The sequence below is a fragment of the Rhinoraja longicauda genome, chromosome 11 (genome assembly GCF_053455715.1).
Source record: "Rhinoraja longicauda isolate Sanriku21f chromosome 11, sRhiLon1.1, whole genome shotgun sequence".
NCBI classification, from domain to species: domain Eukaryota; kingdom Metazoa; phylum Chordata; class Chondrichthyes; order Rajiformes; family Arhynchobatidae; genus Rhinoraja; species Rhinoraja longicauda.
Window position 1 is genome coordinate 15024647 of NC_135963.1, and position 23911 is coordinate 15048557.

The following is a 23911-nucleotide window of genomic DNA, read 5'->3' on the forward strand; positions in this document are numbered from 1 at the left end:
CAGGAACTGCAAAAGCTAGTTCACAAAGAAAAGGCGCAAATTGCTGGAATAACTCGGCAGTTCGGCAGAGTGGAGAATGGAAAGCCTCATTTGACAGCAGATGCAGCGGAGACTGAGAAATGTAGAGTAGGGGATAGCATCTTTGCAAGAAGCAGGATAGGAAGAAGTGTAGTCCAGATATCTGGGTGTCGGTAAGTTTGTAGTCAGTCCCCTTTGATGGAGACAGGGAGATCAAGAAAGGGGAGATATGTGTCAGAGATGGTCAAAGTGAATTTGAGGGCAGGTGGAAGTTAGTGGTAAAGTTCATGAAATTGTCGAGTTCTGCATTGGTGCAGCAGGCAGCCCTGATACAGTCATCAATGTAGCAGAGAAAGAGGTGGGGACCCCCAACGTCCTCCCCCCCCCCCCTCAGACAGAACAAGGATATCGTTCCCCTGGTCCTCACTTTTACCCCACCAGTCTCCACATCCAACACATTATCTTCTGACATTTCCATCACTTCCAATATGATCCCACTACCAGTCCCATTCTCCCATCCTTTCAGCCTTCCGCAGAGACCCAGATACTTTCCTCTGCACCACAGGAGATGTAAGACACTGTCCTAATATCTGCTCTCTCACCTCCATCCAGGGACCCCATCGGTCCTTCCAGGTGAGATAGAGGTTCATGTGCACCTCATCAAATCTCATCTGCTGCTTCCAGTGTTCCCAACGTGGCATCCTGTAAATCGGCGAGTCCAAGCGTAGACTCAGCAACCGTTTCGCCAAACACTTGCACCTGATCCACCAGGGCCTGCTGCATCTCTCAACTGCTAACTATTTTAATTCATGCAAACTGAACAACACGTCATATTCCACTTACGTAGCTTATATCCTGACAGTCTGAACAATGAAGTCTCCAATTTTGGGTTAACTACATAACCACCCCCCTCTCCCTTCTTCCCCCCCATATTGCTTCCCCCCCATCTCCCACTGTGCCCCACCTAAGTTGTACTGATTTGTCCTCTCCTCCTTCCCTTCCTTCTTTCCTTCCTCTAGCTTCACAATTTGCAACCCTTCAATTTTTGTGTCTCATACCTGTCTTTTCATTTCTGGACTTTGTCCAACCATCTGTCTATCAGAAAACCTTCCTCAACTGTATCAATCTATTACCTGCCAGGCTTTGTCTTGTCCCAGCTTTCTTCTTTCCTTTCCCACCCTGGCCCTCACCCCACAATCATTGTGAAGAAGCGTCTCTACCCGAAACGTCACCCATCTATGTTCTCCAGAAATGCTGCTTGACCCGCTGAGTTACTCCATTACTTTGTGCCTTTTTTTGTCAAAAATAATTAGAGTCATAGAGTGATATCGTGTGGAAACAGGCGCTTTGGCCCAACTTACCCACACCGGCCAAAATGTCCCAGCTACACTAGTCCCACCTGCCTGTATTTGGTCCATATCCCTCCAAACCTGTCCTCTCCATGTACCTGTCTAACTGTTTCTTAAATGTTGGGAAAGTTCCTGCCTCAACTACCTCCTCTGGTATCTTGTCCAGGGCGGCACGGTGGCGCAACGGTAGAGTTGCTGCCTTACAGTGAATGCAGCGCCGGAGACTCAGGTTCGATCCTGACTACGGGTGCTGTACTGTACGGAGTTTGTACGTTCTCCCTGTGACCTGCGTGGGTTTTCTCCGAGATCTTCGGTTTCCTCCCACACTCTAAAGACGTACAGGTTTGTAGGTTAATTGGCTGGGCAAATGTAAAAATTGTCCCTAGTGGGTGTAGGATAGTGTTAATGTGTGGGGATCGCTGGGCGGCATGGACCCGGTGGGCCAAAGGGCCTGTTTCTGCGCTGTATCTCTAAATCTAAATCTAAAATCATACATCCACCACCCTTTGAGTGGAAAAAGTTACCCCTCAGATTCCTATTAAATCTTTTCCCCTTTACTTTAAACCTATGTCCTCTGGTCCTCGATTCATTTGGCTTTGGCTTTCTTTGGCTTTGAAATAATTTGGGTTATCCTGAGGATGTTATCAGGCACTGTGTAAATGCACATTCTTTTAAAGATTGAAGTTCAACTGTCTTGTACTTTGTGGATCAAAAGCTACTTTAATTTATTTATTACCGTGATGAGAGCATGGAACTCCGTCGAAGTGCTAAACATTAAAATTAATAGTATTTCTCTATCTGTAATGTGGCTCCGTCCACAGTACATTTAGACGTTTTAATGAATGGAAATGTTTGCTGAGTCTTTAAAGCGCAGCTTAATTGCCCTCATCAATCCCTCAACATGTCCACAAATAGAACATGTTGGTAAAATTGTGGGCCTGAATTGGCCAGGATTCATTCATCTCCTGTCGCATTTATATTGAAAGTACTTCAATTAAAACACCAATCTTTTCAAGTCCAGCTGGGCAAACCTGCAGGTGCAATAAGTTATAATAAACTCAGCGATGTTTACTGCTGGAGTTCCGATTAGTCTTTCTTCGGAGCTGATTACCTCTCTTTAGCTGGAACAAGCCTTGGGTGTGGAAGAAACCAGTGATTCTTTGCCAGCAACATAACTATTGCTTTGCTGTAAAATCAGGATGAAATGGCATCTGTTTTTTAATGTGAAAGAAGCATTTATAAGGTTGCAGAAATTTAATTACATTCTAAACTAATTCAAAGGTACCAGAGGAGTAAACTTTCAATGGCTGTTTGTATGTAGTTTTTGTTTTTATAAATTGACCGCACTTTTATTTACGGGTTGAAGCCCAAACTAAGGTTGACTGCCGTTTATAGGGAGAGAGCTGCCATGTCAGTTTTGTACGTCAGGTTTATTTCATTTTGAAATCCTGTAAACGTGCAGATTTGAATTTAGGCAACGCATAAGATGTGACTTTTAAAATATGCAAACACCAGTGCATGAGTAATCGGCATGGTGATGCTGCCTTCATGTAATGGAAGTATGACATGGTCTGTCAGTGGATAAGAATGAATAATGCCCGACCTAAATCTCTGGGCCGACTTCAAATAATTGTGGATGTGGCATCCTGGGTACAGTGGCGGCACGGTGGCGCAGCGGTAGAGTTGCTGCCTTCCAGCGAATGCAGCGCCGGAGGCTCAGGTTCGATCCTGACTACGGGCGCCATCCTTACGGAGTTTGTACGTTCTCCCCATGACCTGCGTGGGTTTTCTCCGAGATCTTCGGTTTCCTCCCGCACTCCAAAGACGTACAGGTTTGTAGGTCAATTGACTGTGTAAATGTAAAAATTGTCCCTCGTGTGTATAGGGTAGTGTTAATGTGCGGGGATCGCTGGGCGGCGTGGGCCGAAGGGCCTGTTTCCGCGCTGTATCTCTAAATCTAAAAAAATCTACACAAAATTGTTCAAAAAGAATACTTAATTTCTATTTCAAAAATCGAAAACATCAAAAGAGAAAGGGGTCAGAATCCCCATGGGAGGCCCATAAGTCCTTGAGGGAGCATCTAGCAGGCGGGCCAGCCTTCCTGTGGGAGCGTCTCGGAGGGAGGTTATAGGCTTCCAAAAACAGGATTACCGGAGTCATAGAGTCTTACGGCATGGAAACAGGCCCTTCAGCCCAACTTGTCCACACCCGCGAACATGTCCCATCTTTCCATATCCCACTAACCCTGTCCAATCCATGTATCTGTCTAAATGCTTCTTAAATGATGTGATAACACCTGTCACAATGATCTACTCCAGCAGCTCCTTCCAATATACCCACCACCCTTTGTGTGGAAAAAGTTACCGCTTGGGTTCCTATTAAATTTCCCCCGCTCATCTTAAACCTAAGTCCTCTGGTGGAGATGAGCTTAAAGTTGGGATCAGCAGCTCATTGCAATGGAGGCCTGAATCTCCAGTGGATATGCAATTTCTGCAGTCACAATTTAAGTCGGGCATTGGTTATGAAGTACTGTGAATGCTGAAGTACTTAAAAGCTTTGAAAGCTCTTCAATGTTGATGAATGGAATCCTATAATATCTGTAAACTCACTAGAATTAACCTGAAGGGCATCTAATTGTGAGAGTTTATATAAGAGTCACAGAGCCATACAGCACGAAATTGGGCCCTTTGGCCCAACGTCCATTACAAACATCAATCTGCTAGTCCTGTCCCTCCCTTAACTGAGTTTCTGCATTGGCTGTAACTTCCCAGTCGCGTGTACCTATCCATGCCCAGAGTTCATCCGCCTTATCTGTCAGGCTTTTAGCATTGAAATAAATACAATTTAATCCAACCGTCTTTCCTCGCGCCCTGCGGTGCTCATGCCTAGCCTGTCCACTGAACATGGTGTCTGCCTTCTGTACCGTTTCCAGTCCTCCCATCTGCCTCACTACCTTGTTGGATCCCATCCCCTGACAATCTAGTTTGAGCCCCCCTGGAGAAGCACTCGCAAACCTGCCCGCCAGAATATGGATTCCCATCCAGCTCAGGTGCAACTGGTCCTTGGACAGGTGACCTCTGCCCCAGGAAAGATCCCAATGGTCCAAAATCTTGCTCCTGCACCTACTCCCCAGCCTTGCATTCACCTATCCTCCTATTCCTATCCTCACAAGCGCATGACACCAGGAGTAACCCGGAGATAACTAGCCTTGAGTGCCTGCTGTTCAACCTTCTGCCTAACTCCCCTGTACTCACTCTGCAGGACCTCACGCACCTTTTCTACCTTTGTCATTTGTGCCAGTGTACATTACAACCTCTGGCTGCTCACCCTTCATCTCTCAACCGCCCCACCCCCCCACCCCCTTCCCAGCCGAAAATGTTTTGCAGCCGCTCCAAGACACTCTGGCACCATGGAGGCACCATTTTGAAGTCTCATTTGCTGCCTGAGTTTTCTGTCAGTCCCGCTATCTAGCGAGTCTCCTATCACTGCGGCCCTGTCTGACCTTTTCCCTAAGAGAAGTGGTCTGCTTCCAAAGCTCCTGCATTAGTGACAGCATAACTAACTGCAGCTCAAATCAGCTGTGAAATGTACATTACTGGATGATAACTCTGCTGATAAACAAAATCCTTAGATTATTACAGGTCATTAATAAAAGCCATTTGAAGGATGATTTATAGTCCCAATTTCATTTTAACTTGACAGCTGTGAGCAGAAATGCTTTAAAATCAAATGATATTCTCACCTGTAATTTTAGCCATTCAATCTTGATGAAGCTGATGGAAGATTCCTTTTTGAGCACAATACTTGACATTACTTTAGAGACACAGCACAGGAAACAGTGGACCCTTCCACTGGTGGTGTGCCAACCAGTGATCACCTAGGATAGTACACTAGCACTATCCTACACACTAGGAACAATTTATAACTTTACCAAAGCCAATTAATCTACTAACCTGTACGTCTTTGGAGTGTGGGAGGAAACCGGAACATCCAGAGAAAACCCATACAGTCACAGGGAGAATGAACGAACTCCATACCGACACCACCCATCGTCGGGATCGAACCCAGGTCTCTGGCCCTGTAAGGCAGCAACAGTGGGAACTGGTTTGCATCCTTATATCCCTTCGTTACCACCTCTTCCACAGCCAACAATGAGCTCCACCCTTCCTTGGTCAACTGTTGATAGCCCTGCTTTGTTCTGGCCGTTTTCTTACCTCCAGATCCCTCCCTTCTACTTTCAGTATATACGAGCATCTGCAATTCCTTTCTACACATCATGCTCACATGATGTGGCTTTGCATTATAGAATATCACAATGCTGCCTGTTTACTAGGGTCACACCCCCTTCTCCCACCCACCCACCCCCCTCCCTCCCAAACCCCAGTAGCAGGGGGTTGCCTGTATTTGTTGTGTGTCTCCAGCCAACCTCTCAAAATTCCTGGGAAGTGAAGTGGGTGACTTGGTCTGTTTATCATTGCTCCATCTGTTAGAAGTGTACCAGAGTGTCTTACGCTTCCCATCCATTTTGTAAGTAAATATTTCTTCCTCAGAATGAAACTGCTACAAACTTAGAATTTCTCTATTGGTGAATAGCACGATTGAACTTACTCTTTACTCCCACTGTTCTTTGTTACCACTGCATTGGCATGAGTGGATGTAATACTGCATTTTATTGTCTCATTTTCTCTTGTAGGATGTCCCTCGGTACAACAGTGCTCTGTTAATATTGGCTCCCGGTTTCTACTCAGCTCCATTCTGACAGAGATTGTGAATTTGGTTAGCAGCCTTGCCACTGATACAACTGTTAAGATCTTTGAGAAAATTAGGTAAGTTTCGTGCTCTCGGGATATTTACTGCAGTAGTTGAGCAGTCAGTTTTGAGACCTATTGTTTCATCACACAGTATAAGATCAAGGGAAAGCAATGTAGAAATAGTGCTGACACATTCATGACTCTGCAGGCCGGAAACAGCACCAAGGCATTGATGCAGAAGTGTTAAAGTGCCAGAAGACATGAGCTAAAGTGGTGCCGGGTAAGAGGAGTGTGGTTCTAATAGGGGCAGTGCTTTGACAGCGATCATTACATTGCCCACACAGCCCAGAGCTCTATGTGCAGTATAATAAGCCTCCCAAGAGTGAATGGGAATAAATTATAAAGAATCCAAGGCATGGAAACAGGTAATTTGTCCCAAACTGTCTATGCTGGCAATTATTCTCCATTCAAGCCTTCTGTCAACTTTCTTAATTTAAAGCAATACCTCTCTCCCTCATAAGCATGTCTAAGCTCCCCTCCGTGAGTTGCTTCAACCACTCCATGTGTATATTTTAACCATGAAGTAAACAAGCTTCTGAATTCCTTTTTGGATTTCTTGGTTTTGATGTTATATTGATGCTTCTAGTTATACTTCTCCACACAAGAGGAAATATTCATTCTATGTCCATTCTCCAAAACCTTTCAGCATTTTAAGGACCTTTATTTAGTCAGCCCTCAGCCTTTTCTCAAGACAAAAATAAACCATTCTCATCATCCTTTGCTGAGATGTGCACCTGTACATTTCTGGTTTTATCCTCATGAATTTTCTCTGCGCCCTCTGCAGTGCTTCTAAATCTCCAGTACCTCTGGCCCTTTTATAATATGGAGGTTGGAACTGTATTCAGTACTCGATTGTGGTGTAACCAACAGTTGTTACAAATTTAGTATAACTTTTGAATTGTATTCTTCTGGAAATAAACCTGAGTGTTTAGTTTGTTTATGTTTTAATCAGAAAATTGGTCCAGCAAGATTTTTTTCCTATTTGAAATCCATGCTGACTGACCATTGTTATTCTTTCAGTGTCTGGTTATCCCTCGAGTGTCTAGATCATGCACCTGCAGGCTTGTCACCCAAACCCAAGCTTGAACCTAATCTAAACCATCACATATAACAGCAAATTCCAGTCCATTCATTTATAGATGACTGCATCGCTGATTGGTAAAGACTTCAGGGTTCTGTAGCCTCGGGCTTATTCTTTCTTAACTGAAGAGGTAATGCTTTTTGACTCGATACTAAACTGCTTCCCCTCCCTTTGTTTATGTTGTAGTTCTCCGCATAGCTCCACGTTCCTGCCATATTCTCTCAGTCAGCATTCCAGTATTCGACCTGGTGCAGCAAGACAGTTCATCCTGATCGGACGGAATTTCCACCAATGGCGTTGCAGTACTGAACAAGGTATTGACATGTCTGAACATCGACACAAAAAGCTGGAGTAACTCAGCGGGACGGGCAGCATCTCTGGCGAGAAGGAATGGGTGACGTTTCGGGCCAAGAACCTTCTTCAGACTGGTTAGGGAGAAGGGAAACAAGAGATATAGCCGCTGATGCGGAGAGATAAAGAACAATGAATGAAAGATTTGCAAAAAAATGTAATGATGATAAAGGAAACAGGCCATTGTAAGCTGTTTGTAGGGTGAAAATGAGAAGCTAGTGCGACTTGGGAGGGGAAGGGATAGAGAGCGAGGGGATGCTGGGGCTACCTGAAGTGAGAGAAATCAATATTTATACCACTGGGCTGTAAGCTGCCCAAGCAAAATATGAGATGCTGCTCCTCCAATTTGTGTTTAGCCTCACTCTGACAATGGAGGAGACCAGGGATCGAAAGATCTGTGTAGGAATGGGAAGGAGAATTAAAGTGTCCAGCAGCCAGGAGATCAGGTTGGGTCACGCGGGCTGAGCGAAGGTGTTCCGCGAAATCTGCGTTTGGTCTTGCCGATGTATAAGAGTCCACATCTTGAACAATGGATACAGTAGATGAGGTTGGAGGAGGTGCAAGTGAACTTCTGCCTAACCTGAAAGGATGTCGGGGTCCCTGGACAGAGTCAAAGCAGGAGGTATAGCGACTGGTGTTGCATCTTCTGCGGTTGCAGGAGAAGGTACCTGGGGAGTGGGTGGTTTGGGTGGGAAAGGATAAGTTAACCAGGGAGTTGCGGAGGGAACGGTCTCTGTGGAAGGCGGAAAGAGGTGGAGATGGGAAAATGTGGCTAGTGGTGGGATCCCGTTAGAGTTGACGGAAATTTCAGAGGATTATGTGTTGTATGCGATGGCTGATGAGGTGGGAGGTAAGGACTAGGGGGACTCTGTCTCTGTTGCGACTGGGGGAAGGAGGAGCAAGGGCAGAGCTGCGGGGAGACACAAGTGAGGGCCTCATCTATGATGGGAGAAGGGAACACTTGTTCTCTAAAGAATGAGGACATCTCGGATGTTCTAGTATGGAACACCTCATCTTGGGCACAGATGCGGCGTGGACGGAGGAATCGGGAGTAGGGGTTTAGAGTCTTTGCAGGAAGCAGGGTGGGAAGAAGTATAATCTAGATAGTTGTGGGAGTCAGTGCGTTTGTAATAGATGTCAGTCAATCGTCTATTTCTTGTGATGAAGACTGTGAGATCAAGAAAGGTGAGGGAGGTGTCGGAGATGGTCCAAGTAAATTTGAATGCAGGATGAAATTTGATAGTGAAGTTAATGAAGTCCATGAGTTCTGCATGGGCGCAGGAGGTAGCACTGATGCAGTCATCAATGTAACGGAGATAGAGTTTGGGGATAGGGCCAGTGTATGCCTGGAACAGGGATTGTTCAACGTATTCTACAAAAAGGCAGGCATAGCTGGGGCCCGTGCGGGTGCACGTAGCTATACCTTGGACTTGGAGGAAGTGGCAGGAGTCAAACGAGATGTTGTTGAGGTTGAGGACCAGCTCCGCTAGGCGGAGTAGAGAGTTAGTAGAGGAAAATTGGATGGTTCTGCGGTCGAGGAAGAAACGGAGGGCTTTAAGGCCTTCCTGGTGAGGAAATGGTATTGGGTCATAAGATCATAAGTGTTGGGAGCAGAATTGGGCCATTCGGCCCATCAAGCCTACTCCGCCATTCAATCATGGCTAATCTATCTCTCCCTCCTAACCCTATTCTCCTGCCTTCTCCCGATAACCTCTGACAGCTGTATGAATCACTTTACTTTGTTTTCTTTGGATACTGGGCAAAACCAGTTCACCTAGTACAAGGTACTAATCCATAGTGGTGTTTGCCTTATTCAGTGTGGTTAACCAAGAGTACTGTGAAGTTAGATTATGTATTATGATGAAGATATTCACTGCATCCCTTGATATTATCTCAGGAAAAAAAATTACATGCATTGAATACATTGAGATTACTTTGAACAGGTACTGTTTGGTGTAGGAAGGAACTGCCGATGCTGGTTTAAACCAAAGATAGTTATCATGAGGGTGATGAGAGTTATCATGAGGGTGAAAACAATCCTTCAAACCTTCCGGAATGCTGATAAGAAAAAGGTTCTTCCTTTGTTGTGCTAATGGTTAAACATCAAACGTTCCTGTGTCGGATAACACATGGACGTAGTGGGCAAACGGGATGAAGGTGGTACAATCAAAGGGAGATTTTTTTGTCAGTCAAATTGTCACCAAAGTGATTATTGTTTCCATAAAATAAGGAGGCGCCGTGAAGACTTGAGCAACTCGCAGGAAGCCAAACACAGACCTATACCAAGAGATAGACACAAAAAGCTGGAGTAACTCAGCGGGTCAGACAGCATCTCAGGAGAAAAAGAATAGGTGATGTTTCGGGTCGAGTCCCTTCACATTGATCAATGTCGATATGACCAACGATGGAAGTAAAATTAGAATTCTAGCCAAATCTTATCAACTTAAGTAATACATTTTGAATGTTACTTTTACAGCTAGGGTTTTAATCCCTAGGAGAGGAATGATAATCTGTCTCCATGATTGGAAGATGGAGCAGTCTTTGGATGCTCCTTCCATTGTGGAACAAAGGTGTACATTAGTGAATGGAAATATGAAATAAAAATGCTGGAAACACGGAAGGTCATAAAGCATCTGTGGAAAAATAAAACATTTACTTTCTTGAATGAAGACGTTAGCTCCAGTTCTGATGAAGGGACACCAACTCAAAATTTTGATTGATTGATTGATTGATTGATTGATTGAAAGATACATCATGGAAACAAGCCCTTTGACCAACGAGACCTCGCTGACCATTGATCACCCCTACTTCTGTTACTCTTTCCACAGATGCTTCACACAGTAAATGTAATCAATTTTAGAAGCAAAGATCTTGAGCATTAAATCCACTTACTTACATGTCCTATTACCGAGTGAAGTCTTATTTAGTCTGTGTCTTGTGAGTGCTCAGTACTTGAGTGCAGTACATCTGTGAATTTTTAATGTTGAGTGTTTCCAGCATTATATCTTTATTTCATTGTCGAGATGATCCTCTCACTTTCTGGTAGCTGCTAATGATGATGTGTGGAATACAAGGGGAAATGGGGGGTGGAGGAAAGAAAGCCCATCTAAATGTTTCAGTACATCCAATTTAAAATTTACAGAATACATGAAAAGGATTCTTTGGATTAAATAATGATGTTAGTCATTCTTGCTGAGAAGTCAGAATTTTTACAATGCTTAATAAATTACATCCCGGTGAATGATTTTCAACACACTGCGGAATTATCTTATCCCAGCTTGTCTCAGAGTCTCATCCCAAAAGAAAGTTTAACAATAGATATATCGTGGGTCATTTTGACGCTTGGTATTCATGCGAAAGCTATTTAATTGAAGCAATCAATCAGGTTGATTTGTTTTCACACACAACAGGTGTAATAAATTTTAGAAGATAAGGTCTTGAGCACTAAATCAACTCGCTAACATGTCCTATTACCGAGTGAAGTCTTGTTTGGTTTTGAAACCTCTGTGTCCTCGTGAGTGCCGCGTGCTTGAGTGTAGTTTGGCTGTGAATTGTTGATGTCATGCTCCGCTACGCTGTGCTCCTCATACTTTATGTGCCTACAGTTGACTGTGATGATGATGAAAGCAGACCTTTGATAACTAGTATCAAACGTAAGTCTCGCCAGATAATTTTTATGGTGATATTGGTGGTGGGTTAAACGTTATAGAATATCAGAATATTCAAGTGTTCAGAAAGTTTAAATGCAGAAGTTTACCATCATTTGTTTATCTCCGAGTCCAGAAGTAGAGATGACCATTAGCATGCATACATCTGAGATTTCAAGATGCACAATAATGTCAAAGCAATCTTATCCACCCTCCCAATCAGGGCTCCATTGAAAATATCCACCGATGTATCTATGTTCAAGCTTTGGTGTGCAAGCTTTTCCCAGCTGCAAGCTTTTCCCAGCTGACTGCTGTGCAGTTTTCTATCCTGTTGATGTTTGCACCAAAATCCAACAGATGAGTTCAACAATCAGAGCTACATTATGGTTCTCACCTTTGCTACCAAACAATCTTGGTTTGCCAATGAGATTCAGTAAAGTCTCAAATCAAAAGCGTAGTCTGAAAACCTACAAGCTAAACGCATCTCAAACGAAGTGCTGACAAATTCTCAGCTGTATCTTGCTATATCGCTTCTCAATCAGGTCCAATGCAGCTATTACGCTGCACAAATTCAACGCAACCTCATAACATTTAGGTATCTAGACAAAAATCGCCAAAGAACAGAAGGTTGTGGACCAAGTATTGGTAAATGGGATTAATATAGGTGGGATTGTAGGTCAGCATGGATAGGGTGTTCTGAAGGGCTTGATTAGTTTTGATCTTGTTGGAACCAGGAATGGGGTACTGATTGTGAATGATCAGCCATGATAACATTGAATGGCAGTGCTGGCTCAAAGGGCCGAATGGCCTACTCCTGCACCTATTTTCTATGTTTCTTTGATGTACCTAAAATGACAGCAAAGGGGGCCATTTGGCATTTGGGCTCCATGCTAACTCTGAGGTAGCAATCCCATTAATCCCATTCTACTTATTTTGCTTATACTACCTCAACATTCTCCCTTGCACATGGCCATCAGTCCCAGCCCCATCGATTCTTTGCATCAACCTAGATTACAGGATAATTTATGATAACTAACTAACGTACTAGTATGTCTTTGGGATGTGGGAGGGAGCTGAATCACAGAAAGAATGGTCACAGAAAGAATTTGCAAAGTATGCAAGTACAGCACCCGAAGACTGATTCAGACCCAGACTTGCGAGGCAGCAGAACCAACTGCTGCGTCCGCATGCTGTGCCTTGTTACAGCCTCCATACAAACATGGCGAGAGCTGAATTCCATTAGTGAAGTGCAATTAGGGCAACGTTTAACTGAAAACAGGTCACAGAGCCGTAGTAAAACCTAAGGCTGAGGTTGAAGAAAGATATCTTTCCAATAATGGAGCAGTGCCTGGCAAAGAAGGAGGATGGTTGTCTTCATTGGAGGTCAATTGCCAGGCCTAAGACATCACTGCAGTATCTGAAAGCTTCATGGATGTAGACTGGAATGTCGATCTGCTTTTCAATAGAAACACCCCTTGAAGTGATTTTATATTCTTCATTATTATGTCTTCTCATGCTGTTATAATTGAACTAACCTTACCGGGGATGAAAATGCAATACCTGGCTTACCACTCTGGAATGGTGCAATGGATGTACCATGTGCTTTGATATCTCGTGTGCTTTCTTAATTTTACCTGAAGTGCTGCTTATTTGAAAATCCAGTTTTATTAACAAAACAGCGAAATGGATTTCCTCACAGTTTTATAACGTCTGAATATTGTTCCCTTTCTCTGTCTCTTTCCATGGGAAAAAAAAATGAAGCTCACAAAGGATTTCAGAGATTTGAGGCTGTTGAGTTCAGCACGGCGGAGAAATTGGGTGATCCCACCAGCCCAGGAATGAATGGAAAGGGTATTGTTCCCCGGCAGAGATTCCTCATCATAGACATTGTCGACAAAAAGGTACCTTGCCATTACCAGCTACAGTAATGCAGTAAGATTCTTTAAACGTTAACTGTTAGGATAAAAAAAAGGGTTTCCTTTTTGACAGTCATGACAATTTTGACAGTAAAATAAATGATTGCGGCAATTTCATCCTGCACATTTCCCGAAGAATCAAAAAGGTATCCATTTCTGGAAGAACCTTGCCAGGTCCCTTGACTGCTACAGTAAGGCAGTGAAATTCTTTAAATGTGACTGTGAGTATAAAATAGGATTTTCTTTTTGATTGTCATGGCAATTTTGAAAGTAAAATTATTGATTGCGGCAATTTCATCTTATACATTTCCTGAAGAATGAAATGCGCTTTGTGAATCGTCAATATTGGCCCATTTTTAATTTATATTGGAAGTGGGAAGCACTACAACGAGATTAATAAAGGGAAATGATAGGTTAATTTATAGGTGCAAATGGGTTTCCTGAAGTACTAAAGGTCGTATTTATTTATGGATGCGGATGGCATTGCTGTTATTGCAGTATTTGCAGTCTTTTCTATTGACATTGTTTCACTATTTTTAAAAGAAAATGCATTCTGTACTCCATTTACCAAATATTTTTTTGTCTGCATGCTGACGGGCTCTCATTTTTTTAATTCTAGTTGATTTTATATACCTACAATTGGTCAGTGGATCTGGGAATGTCATTGAATCGGGAATTAGTCCGTCTTATCCAGTGGCAAAATGCACGCTCTCATGTGGTGCATTGTCTCCTCAGTCAAAAGATGGGGCTCTTCCACCACTACTGTTATGCTGACACACCTGTATATGATGAATCCAAACAGGTAATGGACCTTATGATTATTGTAACATGCATAGTCTACATTTTACAGACTTATGAGTTCATTACGTTCGTGCGAACATTCATCAGATAATGGTATATGCCAGGGTATATCCCTGTCACCATCTGCAAGGTTGTAGGTAATGTGATCGTCATTTCTCTGTTGAAAATAACATAAAAGTATAATAGAAGGTCGCAGTAAAAGGTAGTTTGTTAATCTGACAGCTGGTAAAGAAGGTTATTTGAATCCAAAAGTGAATATATGTTCAGTAACCACATGAATGGAAGGACTATGGCATGCCCGAGGTGAACGACAGGCAGGAATGTTTTCCAACTACGTGTTAATGTATGTTTTATGCTTTGATTGCTATTGGGCTGTGATCTGCTTGAAATATGCTTTAACCACTAGATGCTAATGAACTGAATAGACAATAGGTGCAGGTGTAGGCCATTTGGCCCTTCGAGCCAGCACCACCATTCAATCTGATCATTCTCAATCAGTACCCCGTTCCTGCCCTCTCCCCATACCCCCTGACTCTGTTATCCTTAAGAGCTCTATCTAGCTCTCTCTTGAATGCATTCAGAGAATTGGCCTCCACTGCCTTCTGAGGCAGAGAATTCCACAGATTTACAACTCTGACTGAAAAGGTTTTTCCTCATCTCCGTTCTAAATGGCCCACCCCTTATTCTTAAACTGAATAGTTTTCTGCTCTTTGAAGATTTTATTATTTGAGTAATGGAATCAATGGAAAATAAAATTCTGTAAGTGACCTAAATGACTGCAACATATAACAAGCATGAAAACATAATTTTCCGTGACAGCTCCAAATCAAGAGTAAATGGAAGACTGAACTAGCTGTATGTTGTGATTTTGTGATACCTTGCTGTTTGTTGCTATCGGGTTGTCCCCAAAATTGATGGGTTTATATTCACCTATTGTTAGATCGGAATACTCAGCAGCCAATTTGCCACATACAAAATGTTGTAAATAACTAATTAATCTCACATAGAAGCATTGAAAATTAGGTGCAGGAGTAGGCCATTCGTCCCTTCGAGCCAGCACCATCATTCAATATGATCATGGCTGATCATCCAAAATCAGTACCCCGTTCCCACTTTTTCCCCATATCCGTTGATTCCGTTAACCCTAAGAGCTGTTTGACACGGTGACTTTGAGAGAGGAATATAAGCCAACACATCTGTTCCATTTTCATAGAATCATAAAGTCATACAGCACGGAAACAGGCCCTTCGGCCTAACTTGCCCACGCCAACCAACAGACCGCCACACTACATTTTTAGATAGAGTAATGGGATCTTAACCCAAGTGCAATCCAAAAGACTAAATCTCCTTGCATCAGAACCATAAGTCTGTATCACATATAAGAGCCAGTAGTTTGGTGTAATTGAAATTTTGTAATAAGACACCGCTAAATGAGAGGTCATGCAGCACGATAACAAACGTTTCAGCCCATCTTCCCCATGCCTACTAAGATGCCACATCTACACTGGTCCCACCTGTCTGCATTTGTCCCATATCCCTCTAAACCTTTCCTATCCATGTACCTGTCCAAATATGGCTTTTTTAAAAGATTTTTGGCTTTTTTAAAATTGAAACTAGATTGCAACACAGGTGACTCAAAGTCATGATTAATTGCAAATAATTTGCCATATTAAGTGCTGGAGGGACTCACCTGAGAAATGTCAAATGCTACCCTCGTATTCCAGTGGGATTCTAATGAAGTGCTACGATTATGCCTATTAAGATGTTGTCAAATTGGAAAGAGCACAGAGAAGATTTACACGGATGTTGCCAGGACTCACGAGTCTGAGCTATAAGAAGAGGTTGAACGGGCTGGGACTCTATCGCATGGAGCACAGGAGAATGAGGGGTGTTCTTATAGAGGTGTATAAAATCATTAGAGGAATAGATCGGGTAGACGCACAGAGTCTCTTGCCCAGAGTAGAGGAATTGAGAACCAAAGGACATAGGTTTAAGATGAAGAGGAATAGATTTAATAGGAATCTGAGAGGGTAACTTTTTCACACAAAGGGTGGTAAGTGTATGCAACGAGGTGCCAGAGGAGGTAGTTGAGGCAGGGACTATTGCAACTGTTAAGAAACAATCAGACAGGTACAAGGATAGGACAGGATATGGATCAAATGCAGGCAGATGGGACATGTTGGTCGGTGTGGGCAAGTTGGGCCGAAGGGCCTGTCTCCACGCTGTATGACTTGGACTCTAAGATATGTGAAGTTTTACATAGGACTGGGTCTTTACCAAACTTTACATTGTCTAGTGCTAAAATATAATTACAAAGTTATAACAATGTCATTTGGCTAAGCACATGTTAATGGTGCCTCATGCACTGGCAATATGCATTAAATGTCCATGAACTATTTAGTTCTCCATTTCCCTTGTTTTCGGCCTTAAGTTTGGAAGAGTAATTGAAACTTAACTAACTCAAATTAGCATCTTAAAGTAGATCTGTAAAATATTGTTGCTGAACAAGTACATTCAAAACATGAATACTAGATGATTTGCATCAAAATTATCTTGAGTTACAAAAAAAAAAAAGGCTCTTAACTGCGAGCTATAATGACATACTGGAACAGATGGCTTGACTTTTGAAGCGTGCAATTTTGAAATTAATTTAATAACGTGTTGTACAAAAGAACTATGTTGCTTAATAAAATTGTTCAGAATTGTGCAGGTACTTGCCTTGAAAGGGGTGGCAGGGCAACTGAGCATGCTGACAACAGCCATTGTTGTGCATAGGCATTCCGAACATTGATCAGCATGACTGTAACTTGTGATGGCAACCTGCTGTTAGGTGCTGTCGGCCTACATTAGGGACAGTCCCTGGATGTTAACAGTAAAATGGGAAAAATCCTTGCCACGGTGGACCACCTGTTCACAAATGTCAGTACACATCAGGAACACAAGCTGAACAATAACAAAGAGCAGAATTGTGACCTTGCCAATCCACAACATTGTGCTCCAATATGTTCTATCCTTTGAGCAGGCATACGTGAACAAGCCTACTTTTTATTCTGTTCTAATTCCATGTTATCACTAATATTTAATTTATGTACCATTATCTTTGTGAACTGACTTCTTACCCAGCAAGAAAAACCAGCGGAATGTGTTCTTGGATGTTCTGGAGAGCCCAGGCGTCTTTTTTTTTGCTATTAGACAAAGATGTTATCTTTTTGTAATAAGAGCAAATGAAAGAAGCAGATTACAGCATACAGGTATTGCTGTATTGTATAACTGCATTCAGCCAACTGATTCATACTATGGTTTTATGCCAGAAATTGTATGTGCTTACTTTAACAGCCAAAGCATTGCCACTTTGCAAACAGTTTGCACAATAACAGAGGTTAGCAGAATTCAAGCTTCAGGAGCTAAGTAGCTTTTGTCTATAAATTCAGATAGCAGTAAAAAAACAAAGGCACAGAAGGCAGGAACTCTCAACATTGTGGCTCTCGAACAGAAGCAACAGATAAATAAGGATAATAAACTCTGTTGAATTGCATGTACCCGTATTAATTGGGAAGGCCAATTCCATTATTCTATCAGACATTGATGAAAGGGGATTTATATATAGGCCTGGTGCTTGATTTAGGATATGACCAGATAGGATTGTCTGAAGAAGGGTCTCGACCCGAAACGTCACCCATTCCTTCTCTCCTGAGATGCTGCCTGACCTGCTGAGTTACTCCAGCATTTTGTGAGATAGATAAGATTGTTTTATTCATTCCAGTTCTCTTGGCTGCAACGTCAGCTGAGTGGCCATCCATCTGAAATTGGGACTAGGGCATTAGTTCAATAAATCAAGTCAAGTTTATCATGTGACCAAGTACAGTAAGGTGCAAGTAGAATGGAAATCTTTCTAGCAACAACACAGGTACATTGACTCTGATCACACATGAAAATAAAAATTCTACATAAATTACAACATTCTACAGGGCGATGAAAAGGAAAAGACAGGACAATAGTGCAAAACACAATCAGAAAAACAAGTCTATGGTGGTGCAAAGAGGTGATTCCGTTGTAGAGGTTATGAGGTGAAATGCTGGCATCCCAGAAGAATTTCCTCACTGCCATTAATGAGATATTTTCCACTTGCATGACTATCAACAGACTTCAGGTATATGCTGGGTCAAGGATGATAAAGAGAGTGGGTTGCAGGAACACTTGAATAAGTTTATTGGCCAAGTATGCATATACAATGGAGCCAACTACTACTCTTGGCATCAAATTTTAAAAGAATTAAACATGCTCTTTAGAAGGAAAACCTGTCGGACTAGGCCAGAAAAATGAGTAGAAGGACAAAAGAAGATGCATTTTCCCTGACAGTCCTAAAACCGGCACTTGACCACATTAACATTTGGAAGTAACCTAACATTGCTTCAGGTCATACTCCCCAGAACCGGTCATTTTTGCCCCTGTTTTATGTCGGGAAAGCAGATATAAGCAGCTCCAAATTCTCTCCTGAAAAACGGCTCTCTGTATCTCATGTTGCAGTGTCTTTCCCATAACTGCATGGGTAAGCTAGCACGATATATTTTTCTGCAGCTTTAGATAGGTGTAATTCTGAATACTGTGTTAAATATTGAACGTTTAAAAAGTACCGCCAATAGTACATGGAATGAATGATCATTTTCAGCTGTCCCTGAATTCCCAGCAAAGAAAACCCAAATATGCCAATTGTGATCGGGGAACCTGTGAGGCACAGAAAGGGTTACTACTACGTGGTCTAATTATATTGAAAAGAAACTGGAGCATATTTTTTGTCGTACAAACAAGTTTGAGCCTTAGTTGGGATTCTTGAGAGACAGCATGTTGATAAGTTATAAAACTTGAAAGGATGTTGATTTCTCTCCACTCCCAGACGAGAGGATGTCTTCGAGCAGACGTTATGCAATTGTGCTAATCTTTGTGAACCTCCCTGCAGCCAGTAGTGTTCATAAGAGACTTCACATCATTTTGCTGGACACCCAAGATGAATTTGTTTTCAAGGCATTCCAGCCGAGGTCTTGCACTAAATGCAACTTAAGAGTTAAAACAAACCATGCTCCAGATGGTGTTCAGAGATTTCATTCAAAAGCAAACATGAGTATTGTTGAAAATTTATATTAAGAACTTGCATACAGATAGGTGATATTGATTTACCCAACGTAGAAATAGGTAGAACAAGAGGAGGGATGCATAATGCAATAGTCATGTATTTTAAAGCAATTTCAATCTCTGTAATGTGCATAAGGGCCTACGAATAGAAGTAGGAGTAGGCCATTTGACCCCTTAAACCTGCTCTGCTAATCAATAGGATGGCGGCTGATCTTCGGCCTTGTGCCCTATCCCTATATCACCTAATTCCTCTAAAATCCAGGAATTTATTGATCTCAGTTTTAAATGCAAGCAATGACTGAGCCCCTGGAAGTCCAAAGATACACCAATCTATGAGTAACAAAATATCTCCTTATTACAGTTGCAAGTGGCCTACTCCTTCCTTTGAGACTGTGACCCCTAGTACTAGACTCCTCAGCCAGCAGAAACATCCTCCCCAAATTTAGCCAGTTGTACGATACGATAAAACTTTATTCATCCCCGTAGGGAAATTGGTCTGCCGACAGTCACAACACACGAAGGTACACAAAAACTTGAAATTAAAAGTGGAAACAAAAAGAATAAGACAAGCGTCTGTTGGCTGGCTGCCGTGTGCACAGCGCCTTCACCGGAGCAAATGAACAAACAAACACAGACTTATCCCCTGGACAGAGGACTCTAAACTAAAGTGCTCCCCCCTCACAGGGTTCCACTTTGTTCTCCCACCGTCCCTCACAGCGGCCCTCCCTTGCCGGGTCCTCATTCTTTACGGGCGGTCCCCCTACGCCAGGTCCCCATTGTCTTCCCCTCCCCCCACACGCTCATCAATCGCAAGGCCCCACCGCAACCCAGGCCCACGCTGCCGCAACTGAGCCCCCACGCTGCCGCCGCTGAGCCCCCACGCTGCCGCCGCTGAGCCCCCACGCTGCCGCCGCCGAGGCCCCACGCTGCCGCCGCCGAGGCCCCACGCTGCCGCCGCAGAGGGCCCACGCTGGCGCCGCTGAGGCCCACGCTGCCGCCGCTGAGGCCCCACGCTGCCGCCGCCGAGGCCCCAGGCTGCCGCCACCGAGGCCCCAGGCTGCCGCCACCGAGGCCCCACGCTGCCGCCACTGAGGTCCCACGCTGCCGAGGCCTACGCTGCTGCCGCTGAGGCTCCCGCTGCCGCCGCCGAGTCTCCCACTGCTGCTGAGGCTCCTTCAGCCCAGACAGGCCTTGCCGCCCGGTTTCACTGCAGTCCTCTGGGAGCTGAGTCGGGCCTACCGGGGCGTTTTCCAGTCTTCGGTCGTCGTTCTGGTTGTCGGCGGCAAGTTTGTTCGGCGGGTGGATCGGGCCCTCACAGCACCCCGGGACACTCCCGCCATGCGCGCGGCTCCTCGGGACGGCTCTCCGTTGTGTGTGTTTCAATGAGGTTACCTCTCATTCTTCTAAACTGTAGAGGCCGAGCCGACACAATCACTCGTCAAATGACAGACCTGAACATCCCAGAAACCAAAGTAAAAACTGAAAATACTGAAATGGTCAGCAGGTCAGGCACCACCCATGGAAAGAGAAGCAGAGTTAATGTTTCAGTGCTGAGATTCCTAATTAGAAGTGGGAAAGAATGCATTCAAGAGAGAGCTAGATAGAGGATAGCGGAGTCAGGGGGTATGGGGAGAAGGCAGGAACGGGGTACTGATTGAGAATGATCAGCCATGATCACATTGAATGGCGGTGCTGGCTCGAAGGGCCGAATGGCCTCCTCCTGCACCTATTGTCTATTGTCTATTGTCTAAGAAAGGATCCAGTTTGGTGCATCTTTGGGGCTCTTTTTCTATCACAAATCTATCTCTTTTTTTACTAAAGAGGCCAAAATTGGACACGATAAACCTTATGTGGTCTCACTAAAGCTCGATATGATTGTATCAAGATATCTTTACTCTTGCACTCAAATTGTTTTGCAAAATGGTCAACGTGCTGAATGCCTTAACTGCCTGTTGCACCTGCATGCTGGCTTTCAGTGACTGTGTATAAGGGCATTAGGTCCCTTTGAACATTGTTACCCCATCTCTCACGATTTAAAAAAAAGTTTATTTGGTAGGAAGACGGGTATTACTTGTATCCTATGTTTATAATCATATTTGATATTGATCCTTGGTCTTTTCGGCAAGAGCCCATTTCCTACAGATATAAACACTGAAGTATTCTCTGTAAATTATGAAGGGAATTTTTGACCCACATGAATTGTCATAGGTTTTTTAAATCTTCAAATAATCTTCAAATAATCTAAGTTCCATAAAGGATTATCAAGTCTGATCATTGAGAAATGTGTTGAAATTGTATGTCAGTAGAAGACACACGCTTCAAACAGTGTTTATAATGGTTTAATCTATTTATTATTATTGTGATGTTCACATTCTCTCTCATCCGCTTGCAACTCTTTCTGACTTATTCAACTGGACGAGGTAAATTATTGCCTAACTGGTTGGAATTCAGAGGGTGGTTTGACGTATTTCTGTTATTATACTAATTTACAAACTTGAAGCAACCCGTCCATGGGCTTGACTAAGAGTTGACGGATTGTCATTCCCTTTGTCAGATCTCATTGGTTAGGGCACATTCAATGCTTTTAGTTCTAACTAGCTTTTAACAAATTTGATTTCTGTCAGTTATAGTCGGTGTTCTAAAAGTAGGCATCTATCGGTGATTTCCAATGAAGTCTTGTTATCTGAAGTCATTAATAATAATAATAATAATAATGCATTACATTTATATAGCGCTTTTCATACACTCAAAGACGCTTTACAGGGATTTATAGAACATAGAGAAGTGAATAAATAGATAAATAAGTAAACGAACAGAGAAAGGAGACAGAAGGTGAGGTGACCTTCAGTGGTTGAAGGCAGTACTGAAGAGGTGAGACTTCAGTGATGTTTTGAATGTGGTGAGTGAGGAGGAGTCTCTGACGGTTTGGGGTAGTGAGTTCCATAGGGTGGGAGCAGCGATGGAGAAAGCCCTGTCCCCCCAGGATCTGAGTTTGGTCTGGATGGGGGGGGGATAGGAGATTGGCAGCAGCAGAGCGGAGGGTGCAGGTGGGAGTGTGCCTGTGGAGGAGCTCAGTCAGGTAGGATGGAGCCAGGTTATGGAGGGCTTTGTAGGTCATGAGGAGGATTTTGTACTGGATTCTCTGGCGGATGGGGAGCCAGTGGAGTTTGTAAAGGACGGGGGTGATATGGTCACGGATCGGGGTGTGGGTGAGTAGACGGGCAGCGGAGTTTTGAATGTATTGGTTTACTGATGATTTTTGAGGGTGCGATTAAGTTATATTCAAGTCTCATCTTCCCTTTGTCTACGCAGGAGGCAAATCCGTTCCTTCATTCCACATTGGAAGCTGATTCACTTATCAAGAGCCCAACTCCCCCACCAAGTAAGGAACAAGGACGGCTGAGCTCAACAAACAGGAGCCTCCCACCTCTTCACTTCCCACCAGAGATTGTCCTGTTTGATGAGGCACTGCGAGACATCACGGTGCCTAAAACAATGAAGCAGTCACACGATGCTGGGCCGTTTGACCCAGTTTCGCGCCATGGCACACAGTTCCTGGAAATCAAAAACCTGGAGCGGAGAGGTGAGCAAGAAAGAAGCATTGCAAATGTTATATGGAGTCATAGTGTGGAAACAGGCCCTTCGGCCCAACTTGCCCACGCCGACCGACATGCCCCATCTGCACTAGTCCCACCTGCCTGCGTTTGGCCCAAAACCCTCTAAACCTGTCCTATCCATGCACCTGTCCAAATTTTCTTAAAAGTTGCGATACTACTGCCTCAACTACCTCTTCCGGCAGCTCGTTCCATACACCCACCACCCTCTGTGTGCAAAAGTTACCCCTCAGGTTCCTATTAAATCTTTCACCCTCACCTTAAACCTATGTCCTCTGGTTCTTGTTAAGTGACAACATATAATATATATAATGTAAAATATATCATATGTGCACCCATTGTAATAATTTATATAAAATTATGTATTGCACATTTATTTTTGCATGTGGAAAAATTAATGGAATTCTAAATAAGAATGACTTGATTATCTGCAAACAACCAAGGTGTACTTGAAGGGCAAAAAAAATAATTTCCTTCCATATTCATTTTTGTGTAATGAATAATCACTGGAGACAAGTGGAGCTATATTCACTTATGTTTTATGTCACTGTTACATGAATGTCACTTTGGTTTCTCTGCCTGAGTGATAAGTGTATGTAAATATGTAATGTTTAATTGAATTTGTGTTACCATGATTCCTCAGTCATTGGAATTAGTCTTAGTGCTGTCAACACATGCTTACTGAAATGTGCTTTTCCCAATATCACTTGAGTCATGCATCTCTTTTGCAATAGTTTGTCTACAGACTTTCATTACTTTTTTTGAGAATTTCTACTGAATGAAGAATATGGCACGGTTTCTGCCTGGAATATATTTTATTCATGTTCATTGGAGATTAAGTCTAATAAACACTAGACCAAGTGGACCCGTTTGGCCCAAACCTCTCCTGCATTGGTGCAGCACCCTCTCCTCTCCTCTCCTCTCCTCTCCTCTCCTCTCCTCTCCTCTCCTCTCCTCTCCTCTCCTCTCCTCTCCTCTCCTCTCCTCTCCTCTCCTCTCCTCTCCTCTCCTCTCCTCTCCTCTCCTCTCCTCTCCTCTCCTCTCCTCTCCTCTCCTCTCCTCTCCTCTCCTCTCCTCTCCTCTCCTCTCCTCTCCTCTCCTCTCCTCTCCTCTCCTCTCCTCTCCTCTCCTCTCCTCTCCTCTCCCCTCCCCTCCCCTCCCCTCCCCTCCGCCTCTCCTCCCCCCCTCCTCCC

The 23911-nt window shown here is 43.5% G+C and overlaps 1 protein-coding gene across 1 annotated transcript in view; it reads left to right on the forward strand.

The window, feature by feature from the left end:
• The window catches only part of szt2 (SZT2 subunit of KICSTOR complex), a 188464-nt gene that overhangs the window by 113824 nt on the left and 50729 nt on the right, over window positions 1-23911 (forward strand). The window contains exons 55-60 of the mRNA XM_078408309.1: window positions 6061-6193; window positions 7446-7573; window positions 11216-11263; window positions 13019-13158; window positions 13793-13975; window positions 22417-22687. Coding sequence (XP_078264435.1) covers window positions 6061-6193; window positions 7446-7573; window positions 11216-11263; window positions 13019-13158; window positions 13793-13975; window positions 22417-22687 — 903 coding nt within the window. The remainder of the gene's footprint in view (window positions 1-6060; window positions 6194-7445; window positions 7574-11215; window positions 11264-13018; window positions 13159-13792; window positions 13976-22416; window positions 22688-23911) is intronic.